The 22,172-nt window shown below is 42.0% G+C and overlaps 1 protein-coding gene across 4 annotated transcripts in view; it reads left to right on the forward strand.

Annotated features, from left to right (window-relative positions):
• LOC143981725 (uncharacterized) overlaps positions 1-15,190 on the forward strand; it is a 54,228-nt gene extending 39,038 nt beyond the window's left edge. For 2 of the 4 annotated variants that reach the window (XM_077479771.1, XM_077479770.1), the window contains 3 exons: positions 2,973-2,995; positions 8,525-8,683; positions 13,529-15,190. In XM_077479771.1, coding sequence (XP_077335897.1) covers positions 2,973-2,995; positions 8,525-8,683; positions 13,529-13,702 — 356 coding nt within the window. In that variant the 3' untranslated portion in view covers positions 13,703-15,190. Of the gene's footprint in view, positions 1-2,972; positions 2,996-8,524; positions 8,966-13,528 lie in introns of those variants that run through there. The other 2 variants (XM_077479769.1, XM_077479773.1) reach the window with 2 other exon arrangements.
• Positions 15,191-22,172: the final 6,982 nt, after the last annotated feature.

A 22,172-nucleotide genomic window follows, 5' to 3' on the forward strand; every position in this document is an offset into this window, starting at 1 on the left:
GGCAATCAGGGGGTTAAAAACATTATTGGGTAGTATATCGGGGTACCTAGCGATATAAAAACCTGGCGGTGAACCTAAAAAAATAGCTAGCTACCTAGCGACACATGCAGCGATCAGAAAAATGATCGCTTAGTGACACTGGCAAAAGGGGGTGAAAGGGTTAACTCTAGGGGCAATCAGGGGGTTAAATCTTTATTGGGGGGTGATAGGGGGCTACCCTGGACCTAACACTAACTGTCCTGACAGTTTTTACTGTCACAACTGACACTGAATGCATTGATCAGTAAAGAAATGATCAATGCAATCAGTGACACTGTGACTGGGGGGGGAGGGGGGGGATCGGGGGGCGATCGGGGGGGGATCGGGGGGGGTTTGTGTGCCTGTGTGTACCTACATGTCAGTGTAGTGTTGGTGCACACTTACTATTAGTCTTCTCCTCGTAGTCCGGTCAAAAAGACCGCCCCGAGGAGAATGACATCACTTCCTCCTTCCTGTGTAAACAATACACAGTGGGAGGAAGCTTCTCATTGGCCAGGAGCGATCCAGAGGGGGTGGCCGAAAACCAACGGCCATCCCCTCATCACGGAGCGCTCCTGGAGCGAACCGGACCGTCGTATCCAACGGGAGGGGGTCCGATTGGACCCCCCACCCGCTGGAAGGCAATCACGTACATCTACGTGATTGTGCCTGCCTGTGCCATTGTGCTGACGTACATTGGCAATACGGCGGTCCTGAAGTGGTTAATGAGTCGCTGAGGACGTCTTATGACGAAACGCGTATGACGCAATCACGCACGCCACTTCCGCATTGTCAGCTGTAGTAGGTGGAACGCAGGGAGGACCGCACGCTAGGCACTGCTGCCTTCGTACCTGTCCTCGTGCTGAGGAAACTTTGAACATCAACACCAGCTTTACCTGCCTATCAGGAAGTGAGTGGACTACAACCTCTGGGGAAAAAATTCTTTCATCAGCATATCAACGCCTGCTGTGTGTTATCTACGGACCTGACTGCCCTTCGTGGGCTCATAGCTCTGGTGAGTGGGGAGCTAAAGGGGGTGAGCACGGAAGTCACCTGAATTTTTTGTTTCCTGGGCACTTGTCACTTTCAATTATTGCACTCTCCTGAAGAATTTGTGGACTATTACTTAAAAAACTTTTCTTTAATTTTTTTAATAATAATTTTTATTCACCTTTTTAGACTGCACTGCCTAGATTATTGCCAATTTTTGGGCTTACATGAACTATTGCTGAGTTTTATATGAATTATGCATTTTTTTGAATTGTATATCACATTTATCTAATATTCCTCATTTACTTATATATATTTTTTCCCTTTTCACAGTTTGCACATTTTTACATTTTTTATTCATATCATTTTTGTCACACATTTACTTGAGGGCATATTGGACTGTGTCTCACTGTATGTCTTTTGGATTTTTATTATTATTTTTTGTTATTTTATTTTTAGCTCCAATTAACTTTAATGTGGTAACCCTATTACACACTTACTTATATAGTGCACCGCTATCGCACTATTTATCATTTTTTGCACGATATGCATTTAATTGTATGTTATGTACCATACTAATAACTCTTGATGTTCACGCATGCGTTTAGTTCTGTGTATGCTTAGCTAAGACTCATGTACGCATAGCCAACTACCTGGGGCACCTTATAGGTTGATCACAGGGACGGGAGCACATTATTGGTGGTTTTTTCCTTTCAGTAGTAGAAGTCAGCTTGAGAGTTGATTTATATATACCTCCCTTCTCCTCCTTTGCCATTTATTTATATACATATACCCCCCTGGACAGGTGCTTACCTACCTGATACCTATTGTGGTTTTTTGAAGGCTAGTGGTGGGCGTGTACTTGCAGTTTATATACACACTCCATTAGAGCCGATTTACAGTGGCGCCGAACCCCTTATAAAAACTAAAAACCCTCTGATACTGGTTGCACCCCTCTGGGACTGCGACTTTTAGGGGTGGCGACATTGGTTGTGAGTCCTTCTATTTGTGCCTGAACCTCATTATAGCCTCCGCAGCGCGGCCTGGGATCTGCAAGATCCGAGCACTTTTCCAGTGTGTGTTAATGTCAGTGCAGGTAGGTCAGTGTGTGTTAATGTCAGTGTAGGTAAATGTCAGTGTAGGTAGGTCAGTGTAGGTAAATGTCCGTGTAGGTAGGTCAGTGTGTGTGTTTAATGTCAGTGTGTGGTAATGTCAGTGTAGGTAGGTCAGTAGGTACGTGTAGGTCAGTCAGTGTAGGTAGGTCACTACAGTTAGTGTATGTAGGTCAGTGTATGTAGGTCAGGCAGGTGAGTGTAGGTAGGTCACTATAGTCAGTGTAGGTAGGTAGGTCACTATCGTCAGTGTAGGTAGGTAGGTCACTACCGTCAGTGTAGGTAGGTTAGTGTATGTAAGTCACTACCGTCAGTGTCATGGCCCAGCCAAAAAAAAGTCGCGTACAACACCCCCCCTTCAGGCCTTGGACTCCTAGCAACGCCCCTGGCCTGCTGCATAGAAATCATTGTTCGTTTCTGTGCTATTCACACCGCATCCAACATGCACTCCATTTGTGATTTGCAGCGGGTGTCAATATTTAGCTAATGACACCCCAAACACGTATCGCAAGCACAATGTGTCAGCACCGGATTGCATTGTACCATGCGATCCGGCTGAGGTGCGTTTCTAAAAGTAAGGCATGCACTACTTTTGCTGCGGTGTGATTTTAGCTCATTCAAAGTGAATAGGCTGAAATCGCACCGCACAGAATGCGAATTGCACAGCAACGCACAACACCGGTCTGAACCAGCCCTTAGTGCTCCAGACTGAGACAAATACACACTATAGAGGGATATGCTTTGTTCAGATTTCATGTCTGAGGTTTACAACCACTTTAATGCAGAAGGGAGAATAAAAATCATAAGGACAAAATACAGTTTTTAAAATTATTTTTATTTTTCTCATTTCAGAAACAGAGAAGGCCGACTCGGAGGTAGGCTGAAACTTTGTGATTGACACATTTTTCACATGCTGTTCTTCCATTCTTATGAACCACAGAAGAAATTCCCTGCGACCCGCATTGGGTGCCTCTAAGTTTTGTATTTATTTTTAGCTTAGCACATTACAATAAACATTCCCCAGCTCTTGCCGTTTACAATAGGGGTTGCCTCGGTACCGGTATGGGTATTGGTGCTGATACCAAGTACTTGTGAAAATGCTGATACCTGAAACTGATACCTTTGCAGTGTGATTTGAGCCCATGCAAAATGGATGGACTCAAATCGCACTGCAAAGATTTGCATGCAATGCAATGCGATTCTTGTACGAAACGCATACGGTTTCCCACAGCAGTCCTGTGGGAACCCAGGCTTGTCATAGTGACTTCAAGGCATTGTAAAGGCAGAAGGTTTTTTTATCTTATTCTATGCATTAAGATAAAAAGCCTTCTGTGTGTAACAGCCCCCCTAATACTTACCTGAGCCCCTTCTCTGTCCAGCGATGTCCACGAGTGCCTCGGCTGTCCAGGACTCTCCCTCCCTGATTGGCTGAGACACAGCAGCTCATTGGCTCCCACTGCTGTCAATGAAAGTCAGTTATACTTAGGTAATCAGGGAAGGGGGGGCAGGGCTCAGTGTCTGAATGGACACAGGGAGCTGTGACGTGGCTCGGGTGCCCCCATAGCAAGCTGCTTGCTGTGGGGGCACTGAATATGAGGGAAGGGCCAGGATCACAGAAGACGGACCCGAGAAGAGGAGGGCTGCCCTGTGCAAATCCACTGCATCAGTGTGAACCGACACTTAATGTTGCTGCTTCCCTGAACTTCTGGTCTTCACAGGAAAAAGATAAGAGTGGGCAGTGCAGTCTGGAGTCAGTCTGTTAACTTGGAGGAGGGAGGAGCAGGGGGGTGCCTTGCCATCCTAGGCTATGGGCCTGTGTGTTTCTATTGATGCTCACAATGCAGGGAGACACAACTCTACTACCTGCATGCAAGGGTGGCTCCATAGTAGACATGTGCACTGCCGAAAAATGTGTTTGTTTTTGTTTCATTCTTTTTTTTTTTCCCCTTTTCGTTTTTCGGGCCATTCATTATGATCGAAATTCGTAAATTGGTAAATTCGGAAATTCAAAAATCTGAATAATCAAAAATCTGAAAATAACTAACCAACTATTAAATTATATGTATTGGAATTTCCTTTCAAATTTGGCTGTTAGTGAACATATGCAAATTTATCCGAAGTTACGAATTATCCAAAATAACGAATGCCACATCTAAACAAATGGAACGGAATGAATTAATAATAAAAGTTTTTATTATTGTTATTTATTATTATTAATTTGTTTTGTTCCATTTGTTATTTTGGATAATTGATAACTTCAGATAAATTCATATTCTTTACATTCACTAACAGCCAAATTTGAGAGGAAATTCCAATACCTATAATTTAATAGTTACGTTATTATTAGTTATTATTTCATATTTTTGAATTTATTCTTTTGAATTTTTGTTCTTATTTTCGGATTTTTTGAATTTCCACATTTTTCAAATATTGGAATTTATGAATTTTGCAAAGTGCACAGCCTAGTTGCCTTTAGTAAATCAACCCCATAGTCACATGAAAATCTAACATCATAAAATTCTCATTTGGCTTTATAAGCAAAACACAAAAAATCTATTTGAAAAAAAAAATTATAATCTATTTGAGCCAGTTTGTCATGCAATTTTATATTTGCATAGACCTTTGCATCCCCGTATCTTGAACCATTAAAATAAATAGCAAAGAAAAAAAGTCAAAGTTTATTTTAACAAGCTGAAGTTAGAAGCTCATTGGCAATCATGCAGAGCTGCACCAGATTCTGTGTGCTCCAGTTTTAATAATCCCCCCTAATGTGAATACACACATTAGATAACTGCTTCCAGAGGTGTAAAAAAAAGTTATACGCATTAAGACCTTGTACACACGGTTTGATTGTTGGACGACCGAGCGTCAAAAGCGTGTGTGCCAGGATCTTGTCTAGCATACTAACTATCTGCAAATTGTCGTTTAACAAACACAAACATAATGACGTACTATGAGGGTATAAAGAGGAAGTTCATTTCTCAAGCACCACCTGAAGTAATTGGTACAATAAATATTATTCGAGGGTGGTTACAGATCCCCTCTATTTATTGCACCTATGTATTAAATTGTCTATTCCTATAGTTAGCTAGTCTATTAAAACTCTGATCACATTACCATTGATATCACAATAACACAAGGTTAGCTATGAAACCAAGCACACTGCTTAATAAAACAAAGTCTTATTTATTTCCCAAGAAAATAGGAAAAACGCTAACATGAAAATACAAAAAAAAAAGGCTTGAACCAGGAGCGAAAAGGGTAGAAAAGGGTAGAGACAGAGGAGGCTCTCTGACTCGTTCAGTCCTTTTATACTTCATTCATACACCATCCAGACCTAACCCCATTGCCATCACATCTAGACCTTTGACAAATTACATATTTATGAGATAGTCCTCCTCAATATATTATATTACTGTCCCTCCTGCTGTATTGGGCTCTAGGGGCAGCATTGTCCATGTTCCTTTCAAGTTTGCGTTATAGCAACAGACGGTCCGGAGCCAAGAGCTGTTCAGCTTTGATGGAGGCCTGATCTCTTCTTTCAGATATGCTACAAAGACATTCCAGACCACCCCCAAGAAAGAAAAGGCTTGGTTATTTCAACCAGAAAGAAACGCCAGAAATATGATATTAAATCATGTTGCCTTCCAACACCACCCTTTGGGCCCCTTCTTCTAATTTCATGTCAGTATAATTTTGGGTATTGTCGATTCGCGATTTTCAGATCTTACAAAACAAATGCCTTTTAAAATACGCTTGGCATAACTACATCAGTATCACCAGCAAAGCAGCTTCATTATTATCCCATTAAAGAAGGTAAGAATGTTGACATTTCATCAATTGCCGTGTCACGAATGTTAGTTCTAGATTACGAATAATAAGACCGAACTCTTCCCAGCTATTCCTTGATTCCAAGCATGCGTGTTTGTACTTTCGACTTTTGTGTGACGATTTCTGTACTGACCATCCGAAAATCAGACATTGAGTTCACATTCCACAAAAAATGTTATAGTCTGCACATCCAGCTTTTGTCTGACGAAAAAGTCAAATCGTCTGTTGAAAGCACTGTACTAACGATCCGAAAATCTGCAGACAGCTTGACTTACGCATTTTCCCTTCTGATTTTCGTACCGTGTGTACGAGGTCTTAAGACAAATTTTTGTTTGCCTAAGGCTGGCTATACACGGTCAAATTTCAAAAGCATTTTCTTTTGAAAATCACAAAATTTGTGTGTTTTGGGATCCGATGGTGCCACCATTGATTTTGAAATTCGGCCAACCAAGCCTTCAAATTCACCTCCTGTTGCTACAGAAAATTATTTTCGTGGCTGGGAATCTTGTTTTCATTCCGGGAATTTTCTTTTCTTTCACATGCGTGTTTCTTTTTCGATTAGATTTCTCGCACGATTCTCCTATCATTGATTAGAAAATCATTTGTTTTTCAAAAAAATACCAACACGTCCGATTACTCAAATTTGATTGCCGCACGAAAATCAGCCCACTAATGGTGCGAAATACAAATGAAAATTCTTATGCCGCGATTGGAATTTTGGTCGGAAAAAACTCTGATGGTTTTCCCAATGGAATTTCGTCGGGATTTCACTCAAGCTGTCTTGCATACACACGGTCACACCAAATTCCGACCGTCAAGAATGCGGTGATGTACAACACGTACAATGGGACGAGAAAAAGTTCAATAACCAGTAGCCAATAGCTTCCATCTCATAGTTGAATCTGAGCATGTATGAGTTTTTGCATGTCGGAATTGCATACACACGATTGGAATTTCCAATAGAAAGCTTTTCCGTCTGGAAAATCAAGAACATGCTCTCAAATTTTTGCTGGCGGGAATTCAGCCAGCTAAATTCCGATGGAACATACACATGGTCGCATTTTCCGATGAAAAGCTTTCATCAGTCTTTTGCTGGCCGAAACTCCGATCGTGTGTACACGGCATTAGATAAGATTTTCGAAAGAAAATTCTTTCGAAATTCAACCTATGTATGTCTTGCCTAAGACCTCGTATACACGATACAAAAATCAGAAGGGAAAATGCGTAAGCCCCTGTACACACGGTCGGAGATTTCGACAACCAAATCCGTCGGATTTTGTCAGTCGGATCTTGTCCGAAACTGTTGCATACACACGGTCGGACTAGGTTGTCGAAAAATCCGATCATTCAGAACGTGATGACATAATTTCGTTACGATGGGACTACGGTCAGGCTAGTAGCCAATAGCTTTGATGTAGGAATTTGATCTGAGCTTGCGTGGCACTTGGTCCGATCAAAATTCTCTACACATGATCGGAGTATGTCCAATCGAACCAGTTGGTCGGGAAATATTTCCAACATGTTGGAAAATTGGGTCCGACGGATATTCCGACGGAATCAGTCCGATGCATACCACACACAGTCGGATTATCCGACGACACGGTCCCATAGGACACATTCCGACGGATTCTCCGACCGTGTGTACAAGGGCTTAGAGCTGTCTGCCAATTTTCGGATTGTTAGTATGGTACTTTCGACAGCCAATTCAACCATTTCATCAGACAAAAGCTGGATATGCAGACTAACATTTTTTCAGATGTGGTAACCGTAAAAAAAAAATTAAAGCGTCGCCTATTGAGATTTTTAGGTATCGTACTTTGTCGTCATTCCACGAATATGTGCAATTATAAAGTGTGACATGTTTGGTATCTATTTACTCAGCGTAACATTATCTTTCACATTATGCAAAAAAATTGGGCTAATTTTACTGTTTTGTTTTTTTTAATTCATGAAAGTGTCCCTTTTCCCAAAAAGTTGCATTTAAAACACCACTGTGCAAATACCGTGTGACATAAAATATTGCAACAATCGCCATTTTATTCTCTAGAGTCTCTGCTAAAATATATATATATATATATATATATATATATATATATATAATGTTTGGGGGTTCCAAGTAATTTTCTAGCAAAAAATATGGATTTTAACTTGAAAAAAACAAATGGCAAAAATAGGCTTAGTCATGAAAGGGTTAAAGCTCTGTGTAAATTGACAGAATTATAAAAGGTACCTGTAATAAATAATTTCTGTAATCTATTTAATTTCTAGGATAGTCATCCCCATTTAGTGGCCATAATGCAGTTTTATTTTTTAGGGTATTTCAGGAAAATATCGCCTTATGGCCACTAGATGGAGCTAATGATCACAGGAAGTAAACATATTGCACAAATTAGAGAGAATATTTGTGACGGCTGTGCGAATGCTTATAAATAGACCCCTACGTCATGCATTTAAAAAGCAGATAGCAAAAGACTAAAACACTTCATATAATGAGGGACCTTTTTTAATGTGAAAAATGTCACATTTTATTAAAAAATACATACCTCAGATCCATTCTGACTCTTATTTTCCAGGCACCCCCTGCAGAGGAAACTATAAAATCGACTGAATTACACTATGCAACCATCGATTTTGGATATAACGAGTCAAAAAAAATCACCAAAACAACGGAAAGCACAGCGTATGCCACAATAAGGACAGACAGCAAAGATGACACGGATGATTATGATGTGGTAATAGTTAGATAATACCTATACAAAAAAATGGAGTAGAAAAATCCCAGAAACCAGCTTCCAATCATAAAAATTACAGACGGAATCTACATTTTTTAAAGCTGATCTTTTGTTATGGATGAAGAAAAGATCTCCTATTTCCTAGACTGGACTCAATGGTTCTATAGTAACTCATCCAGGTGTAATCATTAGAGATGAGCTTGGGTTCGGTCAGAGCCTGGCAGTTAGCTGTTATTGTGGGCCAATGAGTTGCGAATGGGTGAAACTCTGGGTGGAGATGCTTGTGACTTCATTGACCTCATATGCCCACATTAGGTCAATGACACTGCCTTGTGGTCATATTAGGTCAATGCCATTGAGCCAGTCTGGCCATGTGACCATATTTAGGTCAATGGTTTTGACCCAGTCTGGCAATGTGGCCATATTCAGTCAATGTTGCTGACTTAGGTCAATGTTGTTGACCCAATGTGACCTTGTGTCCATATTAGGTCAATGTGTTGACCCAGTACATGACCACATGGCCTCATTAGGTCAATGTCGTTGACCCAGTGTGGGCCAATGAGTTGCGAATGGGGGAAACTCTGACAAATGGGTGGGGATGCTTGTGACTTCATTGAACTCATATGCCCACATTAGGTCAATGACACTGCCTTGTGGTCATATTAGGTCAATGTCGTTGAGCCAGTCTGGCCATATTTAGGTCAATGGTTTTGACCCAGTCTGGCAATGTGGCCATATTCAGTCAATGCTGTTGACCCAATGTGACTATATGTCCATATTAGGTCAATGTTGTTGACCCAGTACATGATCACATGGCCTCATTAGGTCAATGTCGTTGACCCAGTCTGGCCATTTGCCTATATTAGGTCAATGCCATTGACCCAATCTTGTAATGTGCCCATGTTAGGTCAATGATTCCCCAAGCATTTACGTACGTCAGCTCTAGGGCGGGGTATCTTGCACCAGCACCTCATTGGCTCAGTAATGACTGCTAACTCCTGGCTTAGGCTGAACTTGGGTTCAGAGCTCAGTCATCATCACTGAAAATGTTTGTGGTACATCTCCCACAACTGCTTGTTATGTCTTCCAGCCTTGAGTGCCTAGGTCTCTGGGATACGCCACTCCCATGCTGGGTTACTCATGTTCATGTACATGTCCACTTGATACATTTTGCTCTAAAATGACTCTACACTAAGGGAAAATACGTGTCAAAGGGATGACCAAGGTGGAGTGTCCAAGTGCTGGAACAATACATTTCCAGCACTTGGACAATAATTGTATTTCCATGGAAGGGGTGTGCGAATCTATGGACGTGTGAACTCATCCAGGTGTGCAGACTGAAACAGAAGAATCTATATGCTGTTTTTTTATGTCCCGGTACTTCATAGCAGTCAGGAGAGCCAGTACATTTACTTAGGAGCAGCATTCAGCTGGCTAAAGCCCCGTACACACGAGAGGACTTATGTCCGACAGACTTCCGAAGGAGTTCTGCCGGAGTTCTGCCGGAGTTTCGACAGAGTTCTGACTGACTTTTCGACTGAGCGGACTTGGCCACACACAATCACACCAAACTCCGACGGATTCGAACGTGATGACGTACGACTGGACTTGAATAAGGAAGTTCATAGCCAGTAGCCAATAGCTGCCCTAGCGTCGGTTTTAGTCCGTCGGAATAGCATACACACGAGCAAATTTTTCGGTAGGAACTGGGTCCGGCGGAGTTCCGTCTGAAAAATTTGAAGCATGTTCCATTTTCTAAAGTCCGTCAGACTTTTGCGAATCAAAAGTCCGTTGCAGCCCACACACGATCGAATAGTCTGACGGAATCATTCCGTCGGACTTTGGATGTTGAAAAGTCCGCTCGTGTGTACGGGGCTTAACTCTCGAAACTTTGACTTAAAAGATAACATAAAAATTTGGCACTAACCATACAGAATGAACCCTATACCTATACACTGTCTATCTGAAAAGTGTAACTCAGTGTAACTCAAAGTGGATCCGGAATGACATACTGTATATTTCTCCATGTTGCATGCATGTATACTTTGGGGTCTATGTATAAAATCCTCTAGACTGTAAGCTCTAACAAGCAGGGCCCTCTGATTACTCATGTATCTAATTGTATTGTAACTTTACTGTCTGCCCTCATGTTGTGAAGCGCTGTGCAAACTGTGCCCACTATATAAATCCTGTATAATAATAATATAAAAAGTTTGCTGAACGAATGGAACACACAACAAAAAGTTGCCATATTGTGTTATATAATTATCTTGTAGGATCGTGAGCGCTATCTAGTGGCCATAATGCAGTATTCAGTTTAAAAGTGGAACTAAACCGCTGAATGAATGGCCACCCGCCCCTTTTTAGCACCGCCATCTTGAAAACTTTGACACATGCACATATGTGCCACAGTGTCTTCCAGATGTCTAGGACCTGGAAGTGACTGGCATGTCGTATGCAAACATGAAGCAGGATTTCTGTCTGTGCCCACAAATACTGACAGCTTCTCCCAGGTCGCCACTGTACTGCCTGACGGCGTTTATGCATGAGGACACGTGCAATTAATTTTCTTCCAAATTTGTTTAACGAATTTCGACAAATTCTTTAATTTGGAAATACCGTATTTAATCGTGTATAACATGCACTTTTTTCCCCTTAAAAGCAGGGGAAAATCGCGGGTGCGTGTTATACGCCGATCCCCCACAGTTCTGAGCCTCTGGGCGGCTTTCAGCTGCCTTCGGCTCTTCTCGACGGCTTTCAGACACCTTCAGCTCTTCTCGGTGGCTTTTGGCTGCCTTCTGCCGTTCTTGGCGGCTTCCGGCCTCCTTCGGCCGTTCTCGAAGGCAGCCGAAAGCTGCCAAGAAGAGCCGAAGGCGGCCGAAGATCTGTATCTTGACGGCGGCATTTAAAAAAAAAAAAGAGGCAAATAAAACTGACAAGGCTGCAATGGTGGGCAAGGCTGCATGACAAAGCTGCATGACAAAGCTGCAAATGACACTGACAAGGCTGCAATGATGGACAAGACTGCATATGACACTGACAAGGCTGCAATGATGGACAAGGCTGCAATGATGGACAAGGCTGCAGATGGACAATGATAAGGCTGCATTGATGGGCATTTAAAGCGGACCTCCACCCTGAAGTGGAAGTTCCGCTCATCTGATCCCTCCCCCCCTCCAGTGCCACAATCGGCACCTTTCAGGGGGGTGCAGATACCTGGATAATCCAGGTATCTGCACCCACTTCCGGGACAAGCTAGCTGCAGATGCCCCAAAGCCCCCCCCCCGTTGTGTTCTGGGAAACACACAGTTCCCAGGACACAGCGGGGACCAGTAGAGACGCGCAGCACGACTTGCGCATGCGCAGTAGGGAACCGGGCAGTGAAGCCGCAATGCTTCACTTCCCGATTCCCTGACAGAGGATGGCGGTGGGGGCAGCAGAGAGATGAGCGATTGCTCTTCATCTGCCGCCGACATCGCTGGACCCCGGGACAGGTAAGTGTCAATTTATTAAAAGTCAGCAGCTGCAATATTTGTAGCTGCTGGCTTTTAATTTTTTTTAAAGGTGCAGCACCCCTTTAAATGCAAGTTTTTATTTCCTTAAACTTCCCTCCTAAAAGATTTTTTCCTTAAAATTCCCTCCTAAACTAGGGGTGCGTGTTATACGCCAATAAATACGGTATCCAAATTAACGATAACCCGTTTAAACACATTTTTCAGAATATTCCCAAATTTGAAAATTCACAGATTCCCAAATTCGAAATTCGTAAATTGTAAATTCACAAATTCTAAATTGATAAATTTGAAATTCGCAAATTCGAAATTTGAAAATCGGAAAACCCCCAAAAATCATATAATTCAGAAATAATAACTAAATAATATTAAATTAACCATTACTAACTATTAAATTAAAGGTAATGGAATTTCCTTTCAAATTTGGCTATTAGTGAACGTAGAACGTAACGAATAAGAATTTATCCAAAAGTCAGAATTATCCGAAATAACAAATGCCATATCTAAACTAATGAAATGTAATGAATAATAATAATAATAATAAATAACAATAATAAAAAGTTATTATTATTATTATTTATTATTAGTTTGTTCCGTTCCATTTGTTTAGATGCGGCATTCGTTATGTCGGATTATTTGTAACTTCGAATAAATGTGTTCCTTTCAAATTTGGCTGTTAGTGAACGCAATGAATTTAATCCAAATTTACTAATTATCCGAAATAACGAATGCCGCATCTAAACAAATGGAATGGGACAAACTAATAATACATAATAATAAAAAGTGTATTATTATTATTCATTACGTTTCATTTGTTTAGATACGGCATACGTTATTTCGGATGATTCAAAACTTCAGATAAATTCATATTCGTTACGTTCACTAATAGCCAAATTTGAAAGTAAATTCCAATACCTATAATTTAATAGTTAATTATTATTTGTTAGTTATCATTTAGAATTTTCGGGTTTTCTTTCTTATTTTTGGATTTTCAATTTTACAATAATTAATCTGTTTAATTATTAGGATAGTCATCCCCATCTAGAGGCCATAATGCAGTTTTATTTTTTAGGGTATTTCAGGAAAATATCGCCTTATGGCCACTAGATGGAGCTAATGATCACAGGAAGTAAGCATATTACACAAATTAGAGAGAATATTTGTGACGGCTGTGCGAATGCTTATAAATAGACCCCTACTTCTTGCATTAAAAAAGCAGATAGCAAAAGACTAAAACACTTCATATAATGAGGGACCTTTTTTAATGTGAAAAATGTGACATTTTATTAAAAAATATATATACCTCAGATCCATTCTGACTCTTATTTTCCAGGCACCCCCTGCAGAAGAAACTATAAAATCGACTGAATTACACTATGCAAGCATCGATTTTGGATATACCGAGTCAAAAAAATTCACCAAAACAACGGAAAGCACAGCGTATGCCACAATAAGGACAGACAGCAAAGATGACACGGATGATTATGATGTGGTAATAGTTAGATAATACCTATACAAAAAAAATGGAGTAGAAAAATCCCAGAAACCAGCTTCCAATCATAAAAATTACAGACGGCATCTATGTTTTTTTAAACCTGATCTTTTGTTATGGTTGAAGAAAAGATCTCCTATTTCCTAGACTGGACTCAATGGTTCTATAGTAACTCATCCAGGTGTAATCATTAGAGATGAGCTTGGGTTCGGTCAGAGCCTGGCAGTTAGCTGTTATTGTGGGCCAATGAGTTGCGAATGGGGGAAACTCTGACAAATGGGTGGGGATGCTTGTGACTTCATTGACCTCATATGCCCACATTAGGTCAATGACACTGCCTTGTGGTCATATTAAGTCAATGCCGTTGAGCCAGTCTGGCCATATTTAGGTCAATGGTTTTGACCCAGTCTGGCAATGTGGCCTTTTTCAGTCAATGTTGTTGACCCAATGTGACTATATGTCCATATTAGGTCAATGTTGTTGACCCAGTACATGATCACATGGCCTCATTAGGTCAATGTCGTTGACCCAGTCTGGCCATTTGCCTATATTAGGTCAATGCCATTGACCCAATCTTGTAATGTGCCCATGTTAGGTCAATGATTCCCCAAGCATTTACGTACGTCAGCTCTAGGGCGGGGTATCTCGCACCAGCACCTCATTGGCCCAGTAATGACTGCTAACTCCTGGCTTAGGCTGAACTTGGGTTCGGAGCTCAGTCATCATCACTGAAAATGTTTGTGGAACATCTCCCACAACTGCTTGTTATGTCTTCCAGCCTTGAGTGCTTATGTCTCTGGGATACGCCACTCCCATGCTGGGTTACTCATGTTCATGTACATGTCCACTTGATACATTTTGCTCTAAAATGATGCTACACTAAGGGAAAATATGTTTCAAAGGGATGACCAAGGTGGAGTGTCCAAGTGCTGAAACAATACATTTTCAGCACTTGGACAATAATTGTATTTCCATGGAAGGGGTGTGCGACTCTATGGACGTGTGAACTCATCCAAGTGTGCAGACTGAAACAGAAGAATCTATATGCTGTTTTTTTAAGTCCCGGTACTTCATAGCAGTCAGGAGAGCCAGTACATTTACTTAGGAGCAGCATTCAGCTGGCTAACTCTCGGAACTTTGACTTAAAAGATAACATAAAAATTTGGTACTAACCGTACAGAATGAACCTGCCATTAAATTATGTTTTTCTTTTCTTGTATACACTGTCTAGCTGAAAAGTGTAACTCAAAGTGGATCCGGAATGACATACTGTATATTTCTCCATGTTGCATGCATGTATACTTTGGGGTCTATGTATAAAATCCTGTAGATTGTAAGCTCTAACAAGCAGGGCCCTCTGATTCCTCCTGTATCTAATTGTATTGTAACTGTACTGTCTACCCTCATGTTGTGAAGCGCTGTGCAAACTGTGCCCACTATATAAATCCTGTATAATAATAATATTATAAAAAGTTTGCTGAACGAATGGAACACACAACAAAAGTTGCCATATTGTGTTATATAATTATCTTGTAGGATCGTGAGCGCTATCTAGTGGCCATAATGCAGTATTCAGTTTAAAAGTGGAACTAAAAGCGGTTCTTCACCCTAAAGGGGAAGTTCCGCTAATCTGATCCCTCCCCCCCTCCGGTGCCACAATCGGCACCTTTCAGGGGGGAGGGGGGTGCAGTTACCTGGATAATCCAGGTAACTGCACCCACTTCCGGCCAGACCGCCGCAGACCCCCACAGACGCCCCCCCCCCCCCCCGTTGTGTTCTGGGAAACACACAGTTCCCAGAGACACAGCGGGGGACCATAAGAGACGCGCAGCGCGACTCGCGCATGCGCAGTAGGGAACCGGGCAGTGAAGCCGTCATGCTTCACTTCCCGATTCCCTGACATCCCATTCCCCGATCGCTCGTCATCTGCCACCGACATCGCTGGAACCTGGGACAGGTAAGTGTGATTTTATTAAAAGTCAGCAGCTACAATATTAGTAGCTGCTGGCTTTTAATATTTTTTTTTTTTAGGTGCAGCTCCTCTTAAACCGCTGAATGAATGGCCATTCGCCCCTTTTTAGCAAAAATCTTGAAAACTTCGGCACATGCACATACAGTGGTGTGAAAAAGTGTTTGCCCCCTTCCTCATTTCCTGTTCCTTTGCATGTTTGTCACACTTAAGTGTTTCGGAACATCAAACCAATTTAAACAATAGTCAAGGACAACACAAGTAAACACAAAATGCAATTTGTAAATGAAGGTGTTTATTATTAAAGGTGAAAAAAAATCCAAACCATCATGGCCCTGTGTGAAAAAGTGATTGCCCCCCTTGTTAAAACATACTATAACTGTGGTTGTCCACACCTGAGTTCAATTTCTCTAGCCACACCCAGGCCTGATTATTGCCACACCTGTTCACAATCAAGGCATCACTTAAATAGGAGCTGCTTGACACAGTAAGGTCCACCAGAAGATCCTTAAAAGCTACACATCATGCCGAGACCCAAAGAAATTCAGGAACAATTGAGAAAGAAAGTAATTGAGATCTATCAGTCTGGAAAGGGTTATAAAGCCATTTCCAAAGCTTTGGGAATCCAGCGAACCACAGTGAGAGCCATTATCCACAAAGGGCGAAGACATGGAACAGTGGTGAACCTTCCCAGGAGTGGCCGGCCGCCCAAAATTACCCCAAGAGCGCAGCGACGACTCATCCAAGAGGTCACAAAAGACCCCACAACAACGTCCAAGGAACTGCAGGCCTCACTTGCCTCAGTTAAGGTCAGCGTTCATGCCTCCACCATCAGGAAAAGACTGGGCAAAAATGGCCTGCATGGCAGAGTTCCAAGGAGAAAACCACTGCTGAGCAAAAAGAGCATCAAAGCTCGTCTCAATTTCTCCACAACACATCTTGATGATCCCCAAGACTTTTGGGACAACATTCTGTGGACCGATGAGACAAAAGTGGAACTCTTTGGAAGGTGTGTGTCCAAGTATATCTGGCGTAGAAGGAACACTGCATTTCATAAAAAGATTATACCAACAGTAAAATATGGTGGTGGTAGTGTGATGGTCTGGGGCTGTTTTGCTGCTTCAGGACCTGGAAGACTTGCCGTGATAAAAGGAACTATGAATTCTGCTGTCTACCAAGAGATCCTGAAGGAGAATGTCCGACCATCTGTTCGTGTACTCAAGCTTAAACGAACTTGGGTTCTGCAGCAGGACAATGATCCTAAACACACCAGCAAGTCCACCACCGAATGGCTGAAGAAAAACAAAATGAAGACTTTGGAGTGGCCTAGCCAAAGTCCTGACCTGAATCCTATTGAGATGTTGTGGTATGACCTTAAAAAGGCCGTTCATGCTCGAAAACCCTCTAATGTAACTGAATTAGGACAATTCTGCAAAGATGAGTGGGCCAAAATTCCTCCAGGACGCTGTAAAAGCCTCATTGCACGTTATCGCAAACGCTTGGTTCCAGTTGTTGCTGCTAAGGGTGGCCCAACCAGTTATTAGGTTTAGGGGGCAATCACTTTTTCACACAGGGCCATGATGGTTTGGATTTTTTTTCACCTTTAATAATAAACACCTTCATTTACAAATTGCATTTTGTGTTTACTTGTGTTGTCCTTGACTATTGTTTAAATTGGTTTGATGTTCCGAAACACTTAAGTATGACAAACATGCAAAGGAACAGGAAATGAGGAAGGGGGCAAACACTTTTTCACACCACTGTATGTGCCACAGTGTCTTCCAGATGTCTAGGACCTGGCAGTGACTGGCACGTCATATGCAAACATGAAGCAGGATTTCTGCCTGTGCCCACAAATACTGACAGCTTCTCCCAGATTGCCACTGTACTGCCTGACGGCAATTATGCATGAGAACACGTGCAATTCATTTTCTTCCAAATTAGTTTTTTAACGAATTTAGGCAAATTCTTTAATTCGGAAATACCGTATTTAATTGTGTATAACATGCACTTTTTTCCCCTTAAAAACAGGGGAAAATTGCGGGTGCGTGTTATACGCCGATCCCCCGCAGTTCTGAGCCTCTGGGCGGCTTTCGGCCACCTTCAGCTCTTCTCTGTGGCTTTCGGCCACCTTCAGCCATTCTTGGCAGCTTTTGGCCGCCTTCGGCCTTTCTCGAAGGCAGCCGAAAGCTGTCGAGAAGAGCCGAAGGCGGCCGAGAACAGCCGAAGATGGCCGGAAGCCGCCGAGAAGAGCCGAAGCTCTGTATCTCGGCGGCGGCATTAAAAAAATAAAAATAAAAAATAAAAAGGAGGCAAATAAAACTGACAAGGCTGCAATGGTGGGCAAGGCTGCATGACAAGACTGCATGACAAAGCTGCAAATGACACTGACAAGGCTGCAAAAGTTTTTTTTTCCTTAAACTTAAACTTCCCTCCTAAACTTGGGGTGCGTGTTATACGCCGATGCGTTTTAAATACGGTATCCAAATTAACCGTTTAACAAATTTTTCAGAATATTCCCAAATTTGAAAATTCACAGATTCCCAAATTCGAAAAATTCTGAAATAATAACGAAATAATATTAAATTAACCATTACTAACTATTAAATTAAAGGTAATGGAATTTCCTTTCACATTTGGCTATTAGTGAACGTAACGAATAAGAATTTATCCAAAGTTCAGAATTATCCGAAATAACAAATGCCATATCTAAACGAATGAAACGTAATGAATAATAATAAATAACAATAATAAAGTTATTTTTATTATTATTATTGTTATTTATTATTAGTTTGTTCCGTTCCATTTGTTTAGATGCGGCATTCGTTATTTTGGATAATTCGTAACTTCGGATAAATTTGTTCCTTTCAAATTTGGCTGTTCGTGAACGCAATGAATTTAATCCAAATTTACTAATTATCCGAAATAATGAATGCCGCATCTAAACAAATGAAACGGAACAAACTAATAATACATAATAATAAAAAGTGTATTATTGTCATTTATTATTATTATTCATTACGTTTCATTTGTTTAGATACGGCATACATTATTTCGGATGATTCGTAACTTGAGATAAATTCATATTCGTTACGTTCATTAATAGCCAAATTTGAAAGTAAATTCCAATACCTATAATTTAATAGTTAATTATTATTTGTTAGTTATCATTTTGAATTTTCGGATTTTCTTTCTTATTTTTGGATTTTCAATTTTCCGAATTTTCTAATTTACGAATTGCAATCACAACGAATGACACGAGAAACAGAAAAAACAAAAAAACAACACCCTGAATGTAACGAAAAGTAAAACAAACACATGTTTTGGCAGTGCACATCTCTACTTTGCATGCACCCGCACACCACATAATGACACACTGAATTCTGGGAAAGCTTTGACAGAGCTATCCCCGGAGGCTGTGGGGCCTGACCTAGGCAAGAAACCCAGAAGTGCTGTTTTCCAGGATGAAAATTAAAAAAACAATAAAAAAAAATGTACAATGTTGCAGCCTGATCCCTAGGGGAGAGGAGACTGAGGAAATGTTTCCTTCTGCCTGCAGCAGACTAGTTACCTATCTAAAGCCTATGCACTGGAGACCAAAGACTGCATATTAATGATAAAAGATAATGATAATGATATATTAATGATAAACGGTAAAACTTTTTGAACCAAGAATCTACTTTTCAAAAGTTTACAGAGTTGTGCTAAATTAGTAATAAAGCGCATCAATAGATACAGCCATGTGTGCCATCCAAATTAAATAAAGTCCAAAAATGTGAAAATTCTAAAATGTGGAGTGATTTTCAATACATCTGCAATATAGCCACCATCCATCACCAACATTGAGAATGTGACTGGAGCACCACCACCTGTATCTGGCCAAAATGCCTGCTTACCAGCTCAATGGGACCTCCTATCATGGAAGGTCAGCAACGCTACTCACCCAACCAGAGCCTTTCAATGCCATTTAAACAAGGTCTCAAAAGAGCCAGAGGTGAAGACCATCCAGTTGATGCTTCCATAAATCCATCCCGAAAAATACAAAATAGCTCCACATAAGTCTAAAACCTTAAGGAGGGTTTATTAAAATAAAGTAAGGTTCCACTTATATCAAGATAGTGTTAACGCCTTAATGTCACTCTCATCGGTCGGTTATACACCGGGAATCAAAGAATGACCTCGCGAGCGGAGCAATGTGTTGACGTGATCGTGTTCTTCGATTCCCGGAAGTGTGGGCTTAAGGAGGGTTTATTAAAATAAAGTAAGGTTCCACTTATACCAAGATAGTGTTAAAAACGCCTTAATGTCACTCTCATCGGCCGGTTATACACCGGGAATCAAAGAACGCCCTCGTGGGCGGAGCAACGTGTTGACGTCATTGCGTTCTTCAATTCCCGGTACATGCGGGCTGTTTGTGTATTACTGGCCGGTGAGAGTGACATTAAGGTGTTTTTAACACTATCTTGATGTGCAGTAAGTGCAACCTTACTTTATTTTAATAAACATTTCTTTTTACACTATGTGGAGCACTTTTGTATTTCCGAGGATGGATTTATGGAAGCATCATCTTGATGATCTTCACCACTGGCTCTGAGGAGATCTTATTTAACACGGCATTGAAATGCCCTGGCTGGGTGCATTTAGGTTTTGTGCTGCCCTAGCATCACGTATCAGGTATGACCAGAGCTGTGTGGACAGCAACAGAGGAACAAACGCAGATAAGGTGAAAATATATAAAATTAAGATAGTGAATAAATACAATCACCTCCAATATACTACAAAGTGCAACCAAACAACCAACAGAAACTCACAAATAATATATACAAGTAAAGGGGAATATCAGAATCATAAACAGGGCCAGGCTAGGGTCAACAACGGGGGATCAGCAGCTGGGGAAGAAAGACAAACAGGACAAGGAGAGAATGGATGGATCACAAGAGGGACGGGTCAGGTACAAGGCTCAGGGTCCAGGGTTCAGGTAACAGACAGGAACAGGATCAGGATCAGGATCAGGTTCAGATGCAGAACTTCACAGGTTCAGGGTCAGGGCGCAAGGAAGATATCAAGGCAAGGTATCAGTGTGTCTGCCGGGTACTTATACACACCTCCTGCAATTACTCAGGTGATGCCTAATTGCAGGAGATGATATCGGCCCCACACTGCCAGGAACCACCCACTGGTGGATGGCAGTACTGCGGCCCAAGAATCATATAATACTACTAACAGGGGAAGGCTCCCCAGGCAGTTCCAGACTGCCAGGAGACACCTGCTGGTGGACCACAGTACTGCAAGCCAAATGTCAGACAGTGTCATCAGCGGGTAGAACCTTTCCTGACAGTACCCCCCCTCAAAGGAGCGGCCTCCGGATGCTCCAACTAGCCATTGCTGAGAAAAGTCCATTATATCAAGCCAGACAACTGATGAAGGTACATCAAAGCGGGCAGCGGGCACATTAAGGCAGACAGCGAGCTCATCAGGCTGGGCAGCAGATAGGAACACATCAGGCTGGGCAGCAGACGGGAACACATCGGGCTGGGCAGCAGACGGGAACACATCGGGCTGGGCAGCAGACGGGAACACATCGGGCTGGGCAGCAGACGGGAACACATCGGGCTGGGCAGCAGACGGGAACACATCAGGCTGGGCAGCAGTAGGTACTGAAACATTGGACTGGGTAGTAGGCACCGGGACGTCAGGCTGGGTATCAGGCACCGGGACGTCAGGCTGGGTAGTAGGCACCAGAACGTCAGGCTGGGTAGCAGGCACCAGAACGTCAGGCTGGGTTTACATTCTGCTTGTCTGACCAGGGACTGAACAGACTCAATGCACTCTGTTATTTGTTGTGAGCAGGCTAAATAGTGTTCACAAAAGTACATGGGATCATTCTCCAAAAGCCATACTAGGGACACAACTTGATTAATATTAAAAGGTGGAGAAAAGTTATCACGGCCTTTGGGAATACTGGGCAGGGCCAGCTCTGTACATATGTGAAGTAAAGGCTACACATCCCCAAACAGCAAACAACTCGAATCCACCAGAGAGTGAGCTAAACGCATAATTTCAAACAACTGGTCACTAGTCCACTCCTTAAAGTGGGGTGCCCCCCTATAAAAAAATAATGTGAAAGTCAGCAGCTACAAATACTGCAGCTGCTGACTTTTAATAATCAGACACTTACCTGTCCCAGGGTCCAGCAATGTGGGTGAACGAAGCCCCCCCCTCTTTCCCCACTCCGCTCGCGGTGCCAGCATTCTTACTGTGGGCACCTGGCTGTGGACCACAGTACTGCACGCCAAATGTCAGTATCATCAGCGGGTGGAATCTTTCCTGACACCTAGGACTGACTAAACTCATGCACCCCCTAATTTAAATATGACCCACCCCTTCCTGTCAAGGCCACACCCCTTGCTGTTTAGCACCCACCCTGACATTTTTCGAGTGGGGACACTAGTTCTGACGGTCTGGGGGGGGCAATGGATTCCCTTAATTTGCACAGATTTTCTCTCACTTCCTGTT

The sequence above is a fragment of the Lithobates pipiens genome, unplaced genomic scaffold (genome assembly GCF_037356315.1).
Source record: "Lithobates pipiens isolate NorthernLeopardFrog02 unplaced genomic scaffold, aLitPip1_a1.2 Scaffold_16, whole genome shotgun sequence".
Classification (NCBI taxonomy): Eukaryota; Metazoa; Chordata; class Amphibia; order Anura; family Ranidae; genus Lithobates; species Lithobates pipiens.